We start from the raw sequence: 14,789 nt of genomic DNA on the forward strand, positions 1-14,789 counted from the left end.
TTCATTATTGCGCGTAATATTATATTATTCCCAAGATAAGCTATGAAGTAAAGTAAACGATACGTGCAAGACTATAGCGTTCATTCAAAAGTTAATCTACCAAATCACGTGCTATATATCATCCCATAAATTGCGTCGCTCTTTGGCACTTACATGTCTATGCACAGCGCTATGTTATTGCTACTGCTTAGTCTTTCTGCTACTTCTTCAACTGTTAAACAAAATTTTGTTCCAAGTAGTTAGTACTCAATCGAATCTTGATTTATCAGAAAGATCAAAAACTTCATTTTGAAGTTTGGAAACCTAGATTAAAACATGTTCTCCATATACGACAAAAATATCGCTAACGGCATCTTTAACTGTATTACCTTTTTTAAATTCATACAGCATGCAATGCAAAAATAAATTTTATTAACATTCATTATCTTTGACTTCTTCAAAAATAGAAACAAGATATGGACGTTATAAAGTTCAATAAAAAACGACATGATTTAGGGAACTTGATGGAAACGACAGCGACTTAATATACAAGTTACATGCATTAGAAAAAAAAGTATATATATATATATATATATTTTTATAATTGTAGATTCAATATTGATAATTTTATTATGCAAATTCATAATTTTATTGTTAATAGTATCATGTACTCTTTATCATTCGCTCGCAAGAATAGAAGATACTAACTTTAATGATGCTTCAATGATAATGAAAGAAGGGGAGGAGCAGGAATGAAGAGATTAAAATCAAATTTCAATTGATTCTGGAAGCATACTGATCTCGGATGAAAATAATGGGAATACATTTCTAGCAACATCGAATATATTTCTCTCAGGCATTATATACTGTCTCACCATGTAAAACTCATCCTTCCTGAAAAAGAAAAAAGAAAAAAGAATACAATAAGAATATCGCGAGAAAATACTAGACTTAAAAGAAAGTTTAAAAATTTATACCATAACACTAAGATTAAAATTTTTAGTTTTGTATTTTTTCATGTACACACCTGATATATTCGATGTTTAAATGCATATATCATTTCTTCCCGAAATAAGATAAATAAATGATTATATCTTTGATCTCCCTCTGTCTCTATACAGGCATGCAACGACACATACGTGCAGAGTACAGAATATTCATACTGTCATCCGTTCAAAACTAGCTACCATGTAACTTATCTATATCTCGGCGCAATGTTCATTCATTTCTTTGAATTAGTCGAATCTTAATGCGCTTGCATATACTACCGTAATGCTACATTCTAAAACAAAATGTCTTTTTTCATTTGTGATCTCTTCTTATAAATCCGCGTCTTCTTCGTCTCTTCTTTACTACGACACCGTTCTAATCACTTACGATAAATCTCATTGACAATGTTTGCGCTCGCAGCATTTAATTCAATTCTACTTCCTTTTATTGTTCCTTTCTCTTTTTTTTTCTGCAAACAAATCAATCGCTATCTCGAATTTGAACTGCCACTCGCTTTTAGTAACGCTGGGCATTTTTTGAGGCACATTATACAGTACAAAATAAACTCGACGATCTCAAAGATATTTGAATATTGGTGATGGGTAATCGAACATTTTTGAGATCCGTCCGAGCATTTTTTTCAGAAGCAATTACGATCAGGTTGAATGGTATAGAGTCAAAATCAGGAGTGAAAATTATTGTTACTCGATTTCGACGTAGTTTTGCTCATTATTCTCATTTATGCTTTACATCATTCTTCTCAAGACTACCTAATATATATGCCTTACGCTTTCTTTCAATTACATCTTCATTCCATGATCTTTTACATTTTTTTCATAGCGTAAATTTCTCGTAAAAATCTGTACCGTGCAAACAGACGTTAAGTAATTTTGAATCCCGAAAAGAATTCGACCGTATTATCCGCAATTTCGCCCGCTGAAAGGATGATGAAGTGTACAATGTAAGATAAACAGTAAAAATGACAGTATTCTTTACGCATAACATTCTATGGCACGATTCTTCTTAACTCGACAATGGATACCATAATCGTTCTTTTTACCTAATTGCGTGCATTAGCGAGAAGAAATAAATTATGGAATTAATAACCGGAGAAAGTATATTTCACGCGACAAGTTACATATAGTTGATCGACGTTACGAAAAACTTTATAGAAACCAACATTGAAACATTGCGAGTCCCGCTATTGTAGTTTCGCTTCATCGTACCTCACGCAAGACAGGTAAAAAGACTTTTACGTATTCGCTATAAAAACGCTAAGTATGGACTAATAATACATGGTTACTTTAATAAAAATAGAGCTTCAACATTCGGCTAGTAATACAATGACGTTTATTATATCACAACGAGACAGGTCCTGCGTGCCAAAATTCTACTCTGCTCAGTGTACTTCTTTTTAACTTCCTTTACGTCAATTCAGATTGTCCGATGCACGGATGCAGCGATGATACGACCAGTTGTAAGGCATGTTTTTAAATATTTAAAATGTCTTTCTCGAAGGGATCCATACATACGAGACCTAAATCTCATCTCCTCGCATCAAGCAAGCGGATACAAATTGCATTTCCTTTTAAATTAATTTTATACCTAAGTTAGTTTCAATCAATGGGATCCATTGTTGTTTTTTCATAGTTTATTGTATTTCATTAGTCTCATATTCATTGATCCCGTTAGCAATTGGATTTTACGAAGATTAAAAGATCTAACGGGAGCCCCGGGCTCTTCGTTGCATACTTCCAGTGTTTCGGAATATAACGGTTTTTCCGTAAAATTGTTTACTGCGCGAACAAGTATGGTTCTATTCCGGTATCTCAATACGATCGTTTAATTCGCAATCAATTTTACATCATCATGCTATCTAGCTAACCGAACAGATCAAGTCGTCATCACCGTGACTAAATCTGCATAACAGTTAACAAAACAAACAAGTTACGCAGAGTCCCTATAATAATATCAATAATAATAATAATAATAATAATAATAATAATAATAATAACTATAATTATAATAATAATAGCAGTAATAATATTAATATTACTTAATTGTAAAAATACGTCTACGTTTTGTTCGAGTATAGAACGAATTTCACGGTTCCATCGCGTATTACTTTTGAAAACAAATTATGATTACAACTTATCGATTATAATTTTGCATTTTTTTATTCGTGCGTCTTTTCACCTCCTATCTCTGTGAGTACACAATTGCCTAAATATCGCGTTACAAAGATACTGAGTAATAATCCTTGATTGGTACACAGTTATTACGTTTCATGCATTGTGTCTGCACGTGATTATTTGAAGATGGTTTTTCTTTTTCTTCTCTCTCGTTAACATGGGAGTAACACAACTAAATTTCTTAAGCTATACCATATCAAATGCATTTTTTGCCATCTCTTTTTTAATAAGATAAGTTGTATGAAAGTTATGTTGCAAGAAACGTAATAATATGCAATATTTCTTTTTTTAATTAAGTTGAACTTTGAAGTCTAACTCAGAAAATAGCTAATCAAGAATTTCCAGTACCTAAAACTTAATGCTTAAATATTACATCATTTGAATAAGAATGTGATTAGTTTAAACCATTCAAAGCGCTTAATTTAAAATAGTTTTTTTTATATCACGCGTGTCTATTTTTGGCCATATAGCAGATCTTTCGGAGAATTAAATAAAAATTAAGGACGATTCACGTGTTAAAGCGAATCTCCTGTAATCATTTCCGCACAGCGATCATATATTTGTTTTTTTTTTTTTTATAAAACTATATGATTGCTTATATGGTTAGGAAACCTCGAAAGTCGTTTATTTGCCTATGACTCAAGAATTGTTATTTATACACGTGAAAATTACTAATTCTAATTCTCAATCATGTACAATTTAAGTCACCAATATAAGGTATGTCCCGTTAAAGACAATTTTCGCTATCGAATTTTTTCCATTGATAAAAAAGTTTCAATTTTATTCACCTTGATCGCAATCGATAATCCGCGCGTATGTTTCAATCACGCGTGGTTTCGTTCAAATTTCGTCTCTATAAATTCCACAATGTTGACGTTATATTCCGCTAATATATTTTACTCAGCACATATTTAATTTATACATATAAACTCTGCAAGCGCAGCTTACCATCGTCAAATGCACTTTTTAGTTTTATTTTAATTCGTGTAGGAAATCGCTGCTTATATGTGTAAGAGTATAAGTGTTAATAAGTTGTCAATAAGAAATATTAGAAAACCTGTATTCCACTTACAGTTATCGTAAGTTCCTTATACTTCTTGACTGAGTCCTTTCTTTTTCTTATTATTAGAAAGCGGCAACTGACGAATGGTGCTTTACACTCATACTCTTTACTGTTTAAAGTATGCAATGCATTGATGTTCATTTTTCTTCAAAGTTTCACTGAAAGGTGAATTTGTCTTGTCTTCTCATATTTTGACTCGTATCGGCGAATATTTGTTTTTTAACATGCCATGATAAGGGTATTTGATAATATATTTTATTTAGGAAATAAAGACACGAGGATATAGGCCTATTATTTAATATTATCTTTTACTAAGTTATGTATGACAACAAACGACTAATTGAAATAATTGAAAGCTCGGCTTTCTTCTTAATGGTAACTGCTGGTATATTTTAAATGCAATTGTTAATAGTTATGAAAATATTTTTACTCTAAAATCAGCAACGAATTTGATATATAAAGGATATAGTTTTCGACACAGAAAAATTTAATTTTGAAAATGAGCTATCTACCGAAAACACAAAATTGTACTACGCGAGAAGTTATGAAAAAGAATACTGGATTGAGAATAAAATAGTAACGAGCTACACATTAATCTCACATCTCTTGGCACATATAATCATCTCTACTTTTAATTTTGCATGTCTAGGCATTTTGGTTGGCAAATAATTTATTAAGCAAAGGTATTATATGCTACACACATGTACCGAGAACACAATTATCGCATCTAGCGACTTTTAATTCTATGCAGTTGATCCTACTAATGCAGTTTCTTTTACAGATACCATTCCATACGTAGAAAAATCACCTATATTAAAAAGCACTTTAAATTGTACGGTATCAAAATTTCTATTATACAAGCGAACTGAATATATTAATCTTCTATTAAAATATTTAAATAATAACCGCCAACACGAGTCTCTTGATTGATTGAACTGTACATTTTTCTTTGTCAATGGGCAATGATTCCACGTGCATTTTATTTGAACTAGCGGAATTCAATAAATTGGAGAGCTATGCATATGTCTTTGCTTGCATGCATTTATATACATATATACGCGCGACAAGGTGTTACGTGCAATTCTGTATGTCTTTGTGTGTATACATAGTGTGTATGAATATGTGAGCTGTGTGGACGGCGCTACGTACACCACTTTTCGGTCAGTCAACCATTGACATATTAATAGTTGACTTTCGTCAGTATAATTCAGGCATCCCTTGTTCCATTGGGATTTTTCAGTTGAACGTGCCTTGCTCACGTCAATATGTACCGCTGAATGATCTGAAAAAATGGAAAGCAATTTTTCTTATTATTGTGAATAAAATTTATATTCCTGTTTGTATTTATAATTTGATACAACGTTGAATAGACATACCTGCATACAGATGTGCTAGAGTTTGTCTTGAAATAGGAAGAGATTATTCGTAGCAGCAACAGCTACTACATTTTCAGATGGATGCCAAGCAGTATGTAGTATCTTTTTATTGAAATCAAGGCAGTCCACGCTAATTTCATCCTTTTTACGTTTACCACCAGTACAAACCTTTAAGCAAATAATATATATTATGGACAATACAATAGTATACAATGCAATACAATAGTAATAGTTTATTAAATATTTTATATAGTTTTTGAAAATTTACACTTACTTTACGTGGTTTTAGAAGTGTTTTTGGTTTGGCAATGTCACGTGCTGCTTCCAATGTGAGATCACGTTTAGTTGTACGATCGAATACTCTGAAGAAATTATTGTATGAACCCGTCATAATAGCAGAATCATTACCACTCCAACAACACTCGAATTTGTCAAAGATACAATCATTCTCATATAATGAACATAACTTTGATCTTAGGTATTCATGTACCTATAATAATATAATCAATTAATATTTTGTAGATGTATGAAAATTGTATTATGACTTTTGTTACATACAGGGTAACATTCAATGGGTTTTGTTTCCATTTGCAAATCCCACACTTTCACACTGAGGTAGTCTCTACTGATCATATATCTTCCTGAATTACTAAGTTTCACATCACTTATACTCGAAATTATTTCGGAGAAGAAACTTCTGTTTGTTGGATCTTCTGGTTCTTCAAAGAGCTTACTATGTTGGTCACAAAGCGCAGCAGATCTCATGTCACAGAGTCTAATTGTTCCTTTGCTACTACTATAAACCAAGACGTTACATTCTGCTGGGTGAAATTCCGCGGCAGTTATTACTTCTGTTAGTTCCTCCATATTAGTTGGCTTAATGTCTACTATATCTGTGTATCATTGTTAAGAAAACGATATACTTCATTATAATAAATTTATATCCAAGATGTATAAATATAATTCAGAATTTGTAAACCAAAAATAAAATAAATATTAAATGACATAGAAAAAAGGATACTAAAACTCTGGTCTGTGATTTCAAGGTGCCAAAGGTTAATTCTAAGATCATCAGCACTGAGGTATGTTTCCTGATCACTGTTAACACTTATACTGTTTATATGATAGGTGTGCGCATTGGCAAATATTCTCCTTGGGGATGCTTCTACCATCAACTCCATTGGTTTTATAGTTGGTACCTAGGTCAAAATACATAAGTATTCAATATGTGATAATCAAAATGCACAAGCCTCATAATGTTATGTGCATATTTGAACTCCTTGACCTTCACTTGAAAATATTTTTGTTAGAAACACAATAGTATAGGGAAAATTATATTTATATAGTTAGAAGTTAGAAAGAAAAACTGTAGAGTTTTAGAATTTACCACATTATATGTATAATATCACAATAATCTCAATGAAACTCATCAATACTCACCCTCAAGGAAGTGATACAAGCGGGGTCACGAATTGTACCATTTTCTTCTTTTGTATTATAGCCTTCTACTCTTTTATCTCGTTCACTGACTTTCCACAATTTAATTGTTTTATCATTTGTGGAAAGTAGAAAATGTGCTGGATTTTTTCTTTTTAACCACCTAATTTTGTTAATTTTTTCCTCTATCTCTAATGATTTCAGGTAATCGAATTCAGGTTCGTGACTTTGAAAGGTGCTGTATACATTGTATTCACCTCTTCGGGGTATACTGTTTTTACTCTAAATAAAGATACAATGTTCTAATTATCTTATGGCCTTAAAAAATATCCTAAATATTTTTTATTTTTTTCTATCAATTTTCTAAATCGTTCTTCTTTCTACAGACAATGAAACTATTTAAAAAATTTCATAAAACATAAATAAAGTATTCGAGATATTTATTCCTCTCAGTATGTTCAATGATTATCTTTAGAAATTTTCTAAAGATAGAAAAATGTAACATATTGTACAGAACAATCTGGCAATAATCCAATACTAACACATAAATATAATTTTTATTTAAAGGACAAATCTCTCTTTATTGAAATGTTAAAAATTTTATAGCACATAAGAATTCTATAAATATAAAAAATTCATATTATTACAAATATACTTCAACTTACGACAGGATCCCTCTGAAAAATAACCACCCGACCACCTTTATCTCCTGTTGCAAGAAGATCGCCATCATGGTTAAATTCAACACATGAGATTATATCAGCTAGAACAGAACACAATACAAATAACTACAATAAAGTGTTCTGGAACATTGAGAAAATATTTATTTAGAAGTAATTTTAAAAAGAAAAGAAGAGATGGATGAAAGAAGAAAAAGAATACATCACAATACTTTATTACTAAATTAACATACTTGTGCAATCACTGAATGAAAATTGATGAGATAATATACGCACATAATATATGTGCAACTTCTATTTAGAACTTACCTTCAGTAACATCGTCTTCTAATGTTCCTTTCACCTGTGAAAAACACCACTGTATGTCACCATTACCTAAAACAACATTAAAGAAGTTAAGTCGTTATACAAAAATTTACTTGAAAACAGAAGTGTAACAATAAAATTATCAAGTATACAATGCAAAATTCCGATTTTCAATACACCATAATGTATTCATTGTTGAACACGTAATACATATATAAAAAAATGTATTACAAAATAGATAAAAATCCCATAATGCTTATCGTTTGAATTACATCATGCGTTTCGAGCGTAGAACAGGTAGATGCACAGTGGTAAAAAGACGCGTAGAGATATATATTCTACAAACGTCCGCGGCTTTTTCTTTCACTTACGATACGCACGAGATTTGATCGAATTATCGGGTAAAAGCAAGAAAAGTGGAGCAAATCGATAAGGATATCGGGGATAAGGAAAGAGAAAGGAATCTAAGAAAAAATAACACCGAGAAGGTTGTGACTGTGAAACGTGATAAAATAAACGTGGAGGGACATGACTGAAGCGATAGCGTGTGTAGGTAAGGTGAAAAAGATAAGTCATAATGAAAAGAGACGACAAACGAGAAAATATGCGCAAGTAAAGTGAATAAAGGAGAAGCAAGAAAAAAATGAAAGAAAAGTCGAGGGGAAAAAGGTAAAAGTAATCCTACTTGAAGTTTCGGCGCAATCCATCGTGCTTCTAGGCAGTCGCCACCGCCGCCGCCGCTGCCGTCGCCGGCGACGGGCGCATTTGGCCCCGCGCACAGCAAGTATCCAGAGAGTGGGTACGGGTGATTATATTTGAGGATGCGGAATTGACGAAGAAGAACGTTGCGTGCACTGCGAGCGCTGCGGATATACCCGTGAACCCGTGATAGTATCTGGGTCAAGGTTCAGGTTGCCGCGGCGCGGCGAGGCGGCCAGCAGGAGCGACGCACTGTTCGGTTCACGACGTGTCGTAGAAATACAGAGCGACCACGCATAGTAAACCGGTGCTCACGACGCCTTACTTACCGGCCATCTCGCAATTAGAGACACTACGCGACCAGAGAGAGGTTCGCACGCGAGCTCACTCCCGGTGCGAGGTCCAATACCGCCTACTCGACCAGAGATACGCGCGCGCGGCGCGCCACGCCGGCGATCAGGAAACAGGAAACCTTCACGATTGTTTACCACACTCTGCCCAACCCTTTTACCCTGTCACATATTCGTCCTTACTAATCCGTCACTAATATGAATCCGATCACTACCTTTCAATGGCGGAATTCACGAACGCATAACCGCACAACACTACTATGGCGTGACGTCACACCACAGTCAGGTTTCGCTATTCCGACAGTAATCGCCATCTTGATTGCGAAAACCGACAGCACGCGAACCACTACGAAAACCACCGAACGCCGCCGATCTAACAGCGCCATCTGTGTCGCGCAAAATTTAAATTAAGTTTTGTAAATTCCCTTAAAGATTCACTTTTCCAATAATAATCAAAGTTCACTCGGGAATTACATGATAAGTTACAGTTTGTTGATCTTGACACCAATTTGTAGCTGAAATACTAAATAATACTTTAATATTACATATTTGAAAAGGGAACAAATCGTAAATTTCTTAAAAATAGAAGATGAAACCAGGAAGCTTGACTAATTTTATGATAATCGATATTCTTTAAATAATCCGGAGGATGGTAAAAATTTATGTTTAATCCCAAGATTAAAATGGGATTAATTGACAATGTATTTTAAATTTGAAAATTGCTGTCCTACAAAAGACAAAAGATATGACTTATCATGTTTTTCCCCTATGTTCTTTAATTTTAAGGGGCTCATAACAAAAATGATCCTCGTCCATGTTTGTCTTTCTCTAGAAAATGAAATAATGTTCTAATATCTTTGGATCAATACATTCAATTTTTGTTAACAAAATATTCATCGTATTATATAATTGCCGTAGGTTTATTTGTAATTGTATCGTAAAGCTGGATTTAATTAAGGCATAAAATTGTGAAATTTTGATAAAGATTGTTTTTATAAAATAAAGAGGAACTACTAATCGATATCGACGATGACGTTAAGAAAAAATTACCTAGAAGTTTTGATAGTTTCTCATGCACTTCTTCCACAGAGAAAAACATAGGTACAGCCCTGGATAAATGTGCAAAATTCCTGGCTGAGCGAATATCTGACATCGACCAGTCCATTTTTAGCAAAGGCAGAATAAGCTTCTATATAGAAAGATTTCCTTGCTACTTTTCGATTTCACTAATAAAAACTCGGAGAACTTGAAACACTCGGGTCATACGCTTTCAAAGTCGAGGCGCGTCATACATTTTCAATGCGTTCCAAAGCACAGAATCGATTACAATTTACTTTAGTAGATCTCTTCGATACATTCTCGATATGGGTCTAACATCCGTCCTGGTTTGAATATTAATACTCTTCTTTCCAGCAGTAGATCGTTCGTCAACCATTTCAAATTTAATATTTTACATTGGAAGCACGATAAGTGTTCTCTTTCCTCTTGCTCGTTAATTTAAAATTGATCATTTCACTAAAAAAATATAAATAGTGTTTGGCAAATATTAATCGCAGGGCCAATGACGTTAGTTTTCCCGCCACATTCTAAATTTACAAACTAAATTCGTATAAAGTAGTATGTTTTTCACTTTGCTCACAGAAATTTGTAATTCAAAGTGAAGATTGTGGCAGCGCAGACGAGCAAGAGGAAACTTTGGGCGTAGTTTCGAACCGGTACTTCAAAGTAAAGAATTGAAATTCAAATCACAACGTATTTGCCACAAGAGGAGCTGTACGATGAATTTTTATTTAAAAAATTCAACTATACGATCAATGATCGAACGTGTAAAAACTAAGAGCACACGAATTATTTTCTCATTCACTGTGTCAATAAACGAACGATTTTTATATTATCCGTTGGTTCGAACAATTAACCGAGGCTCGAATAGATTAAACAAATAAGCGTTTCGTACGGCGCAAACGTTTGCAAGTGAAACGACTGTCTCGAACTGGTACGAAAGTGTATAAGCTCGTACGACACACGAAACTCTCGTTGTCGAACGTGTTAGGGGGAGGATGTTAATGAATCTGTAATGAACTCTAACAAGCGTGTAGAGCCGGTGCAACGTTTACCTGGACGAGATATTTGCTATGAATCAAGCGTAAGTGTGTTTTCGAAAAAGTAGACATCACGTGTTCTCGTGAAACGAAACTTTTTTAATATCCTATAAAAGTATCGCTTTAATTAACGACTGAAACCGATTTGTAATAATAACAGTTGTATAATAATTCGACTCAAAATTATTCCATTTAAAAAAAGTAACTGAAATTATCAAAAAATGATTAAATTTTAACACAAAATAACATTTTTCCCCTGTATTATTCCTAAAGTTAAAACAATATAGCGGTCGAAGTGATTCGTTATTTCTAATCGTTATTTTTTATCCTTGTTTGAAATAAAATTTGTTCAAGCCTGGCAGACACTCATTGTTCTTACGAAATTTATAAGCTTCGATTGTGCGATAAGTTCACGCTCGAATGCGTTGAAGATTCGCTCGAATTCAGTATAGATCGTTCGACCTTTTAGAGGACGTATTATATATACGAATTTTTTCCACATCTATGGAAAATCGATCGAATCGCGTGTGTGACCAACAATATTCAAAATTCATTCACTCTTTTGATTTTCCCTAAACCAGAGTGTTGCACCAACGACCAGTTCAACGTGCTGTTTTCAAAAACCGTAACTGTAGATATTAGTTACAAATATTCGTTCTACTCACCATTATAAAAGGATTCGTCACACCTCAAGATGTTCTCGATGCTTCGCATCGCTTCTTCGACCAAGATTCTTTTGAAATCGATACTATACTGTCCGACAATGATATGATTTCGCAAATTCATTTTCGTTGGTGATCCTTGCAAACCGTTTTCTCGAACGATATTCATCATACTGTTATTGTCAGGTGACATCGAGTTTACTAACTGACCGCTAAATGTAAACTGTGCTCGAAACGGTTCACATCGATACACTTGTATACGGAAAACAATTATCGACGATTGAACACCCATAACAATCGTATTACCAAAGGCATTCGACGAGTTTTCTTGAAAAAGAGTCCGCAAGACAAACTTGCTGAATTGAATAAACTGCGTGTTAGAAAAGCTTCTTAGTTCTAATTTTTTCGATGTTAATCACCTGCTTGAATTTATAATTGAAACATTAAGAGTAAATATGGACTCAGCGAAGTAACTGATTTAACCGAGTAACTGATTATCAAAAATAGGCACGAGCACAAGATATTCAGTGCAACAACTGATTTCCCCATGATATCTGAATTTGATCTGGAAAAAATGAATTTCACCATTTTCGTTTGATTAATAGAGCTTGTTGGAATACATTAATCCAATAAACTCACGCGTAGAAAAAATCTGGCTTACTCCACTTTTACTCTCAATGTTTCGATTATAACGAACCGTATAGAATCTTGTTCTTATCCATTCTACTTATCTCTATGAAAATTAACGAGCTCTAAATACCAAGAAATACAATTACGATCGCGACTTATATGCACGCGTCTAGGAAACGCATCTATTTATTTCGAAATATTTCAATAAATTTCAAAATCCTAATTAAACGTCGTGACGGGAAAATTTGTTTCCCCACTCTGCTCTACCCCTATCTCTGCTCGAACAGAAATTACTATTCCCAGCCATCACACAAACATTTTAAGGCTCGGAGAGTTAATAATGCGCGGTATTGAAGAGAAGAAAGGGAAGAAGGGCGGATGATGCAGGAGGAAAATAAAGAACGAAAAAAGATAGAACTCACCGACTCTCTTGTTCACAGCGGTATTGATCATGGAGCCAAGCTTGGTGAGGCTAGACTGCCTCATGATGTTGGAGGGGCTCTTCATCCGTTTTGACGGTGGTACCGGAAGCGGAGCGGTCTTGGACCTTGCCAGGATAGCACCGTTCCGGCAGTTTCCGTTTGGACTGGAGCCGGGGGGCCGCTGGGGCGGTGCCCCCCATAGACCCACCACCCCTGCGTGACGCGTGGTGGTATTTCGCGAACGTCAACTCTTTTCCACCTGTTAACCACGCTATTATTTCGAATCTCAACCTCCACTTTGCCTCAGACGTCACTGGAACAATACAACGATCACGCGAACGATTACTTTTTCATGTAAATTTATATTATTAACGTTATTTATTAGATTAATCAGATTGGCGAATTTCAATCGCCAAGTTTCTATTCGCGCTATTGGAGATTGTCGGATTTATTTTTATTGAATCTTCGTTGTTTGTAAATTAGCAATACAGTAGGAAACGAATGAACGCTGGTGGATGAGAAATAATGTGACGTATAATCCTAAAAAAATTACTTCGTTCGCTTTGCTTAGGGCAGATTGTTTCGCTTCATCCTTAACATTACAAATCCCAGTTTGTTATTACGAATCAGAAAAAATATAGAAAATGTATTCAAATAGCAGATACAATACAGAAGCTCATTGCACAAATAGAAGGTACAAAAACGATCTCTATGATCCGAGAATAGTAACGTAATATAGTTGACTTTCTTCGAATTTCATAAAATTGTACCACTTGGATGGAAGAAGAAATAACAAAGAAAAAGTATATCGATCCAATTCTCGACATTCGTTTACGCAAGTGCAACGTAGATCCGATAAATTTCAATAACGTAAATCCATAAAAAAAAAAAAAAGTTACGAGTGAAATGTAGCGTTAACTTTGTTCTCTAATAGGATTAATGAACCAACGAGCTGCACTTTGACTCTCTCGATGTATCTATCAGCGTGTTTCAACAATGTTTACTATCACTGATGGAAATTTTCTTTACGGCGTCGTGTAATACCAAGCAGCCGTAATATCTGTAGAACCCGGAAGAAGTTTATGTGAGCGTTCACATGGAGGCCGGTCTTTGTACGCGTCGGCTTTTAATCTCGATTTAAGTGGGATATCACGTTAGCGCGAGGGGCGCAAAACGAGAATGGCAGCGGGGCCAATTGAAAGACGCGTGCGTGAATGCGTCCTTCTTCCGTGTAGGTACACGCTTGAGAGAGTGCCGTCTGACGCGCAAATGCGTAAATATTATCAGAGGACCGGTGAAAAGAAAGAAAAGAAGGCAACAGGTAGCCGAACGTGGGTAAACTCATTTGAGCAGTGGCACGAGGGAGGCGCGAGCACGACTGCGCAAGGGTTGAAACGGTTCTTTGGCATAGCTCGTGGTTCGTGTCTCCGATTAGATTGAATTCTTCTTCTTCTTCTTACAGATCACGCTTCAGCACTTGCAATTTCATTTAATAATGATGTCATTTGCGACATTGACATCGACGCCAGATGTAGGCGCCAATAGAAGATGCAAAGAATGCGAATAAACAGGCACGTAATTTATGCGAAGATCTGAAACGCAAATGTGACCTTAACCGAAAGAACACGAGCGTAGGTACATCCTTGCTCGTAAGTATTGGAACACATATAGAAACTTGTGTAAATTTAAATTATTAAGAAATTTCTGACACGTGTAAAAATTATCTCATTCGAAACGTTGGACTATGAAGAATCTATGGTTTGAAATAACAGAATGAAAAATAATTTTAAACAGTTGAACATCCAAACACGTATTAGCACGTTTATGAAAACTTACTTAGACAGATTTGCCAAATCATTAAGAAGTAAGTTACGATCATCGGACTATGAAGCGCTGATATTTTG

General features: G+C 34.6%; 1 protein-coding gene across 6 annotated transcripts in view; it reads right to left on the bottom strand.

Moving 5' to 3' along the window:
• Positions 1-1,678: 1,678 nt before the first annotated feature.
• LOC126869980 (protein phosphatase PP2A 55 kDa regulatory subunit) overlaps positions 1,679-14,789 on the bottom strand; it is a 45,024-nt gene continuing 31,913 nt past the window's right edge. For 3 of the 6 annotated variants that reach the window (XM_050627249.1, XM_050627250.1, XM_050627251.1), the window contains exons 2-10: positions 12,886-13,198; positions 8,027-8,092; positions 7,703-7,800; positions 7,041-7,319; positions 6,622-6,799; positions 6,159-6,493; positions 5,875-6,090; positions 5,601-5,768; positions 1,679-5,506 (exon numbers count right to left, since the gene is read on the bottom strand). In XM_050627249.1, the coding sequence (XP_050483206.1) occupies positions 5,616-5,768; positions 5,875-6,090; positions 6,159-6,493; positions 6,622-6,799; positions 7,041-7,319; positions 7,703-7,800; positions 8,027-8,092; positions 12,886-12,970 (1,410 nt within the window). In that variant the 5' untranslated portion in view covers positions 12,971-13,198 and the 3' untranslated portion in view covers positions 1,679-5,506; positions 5,601-5,615. The other 3 variants (XM_050627247.1, XM_050627253.1, XM_050627252.1) reach the window with 3 other exon arrangements.

The sequence above is a fragment of the Bombus huntii genome, chromosome 10, assembly GCF_024542735.1.
Source record: "Bombus huntii isolate Logan2020A chromosome 10, iyBomHunt1.1, whole genome shotgun sequence".
Taxonomy (NCBI): Eukaryota; Metazoa; Arthropoda; class Insecta; order Hymenoptera; family Apidae; genus Bombus; species Bombus huntii.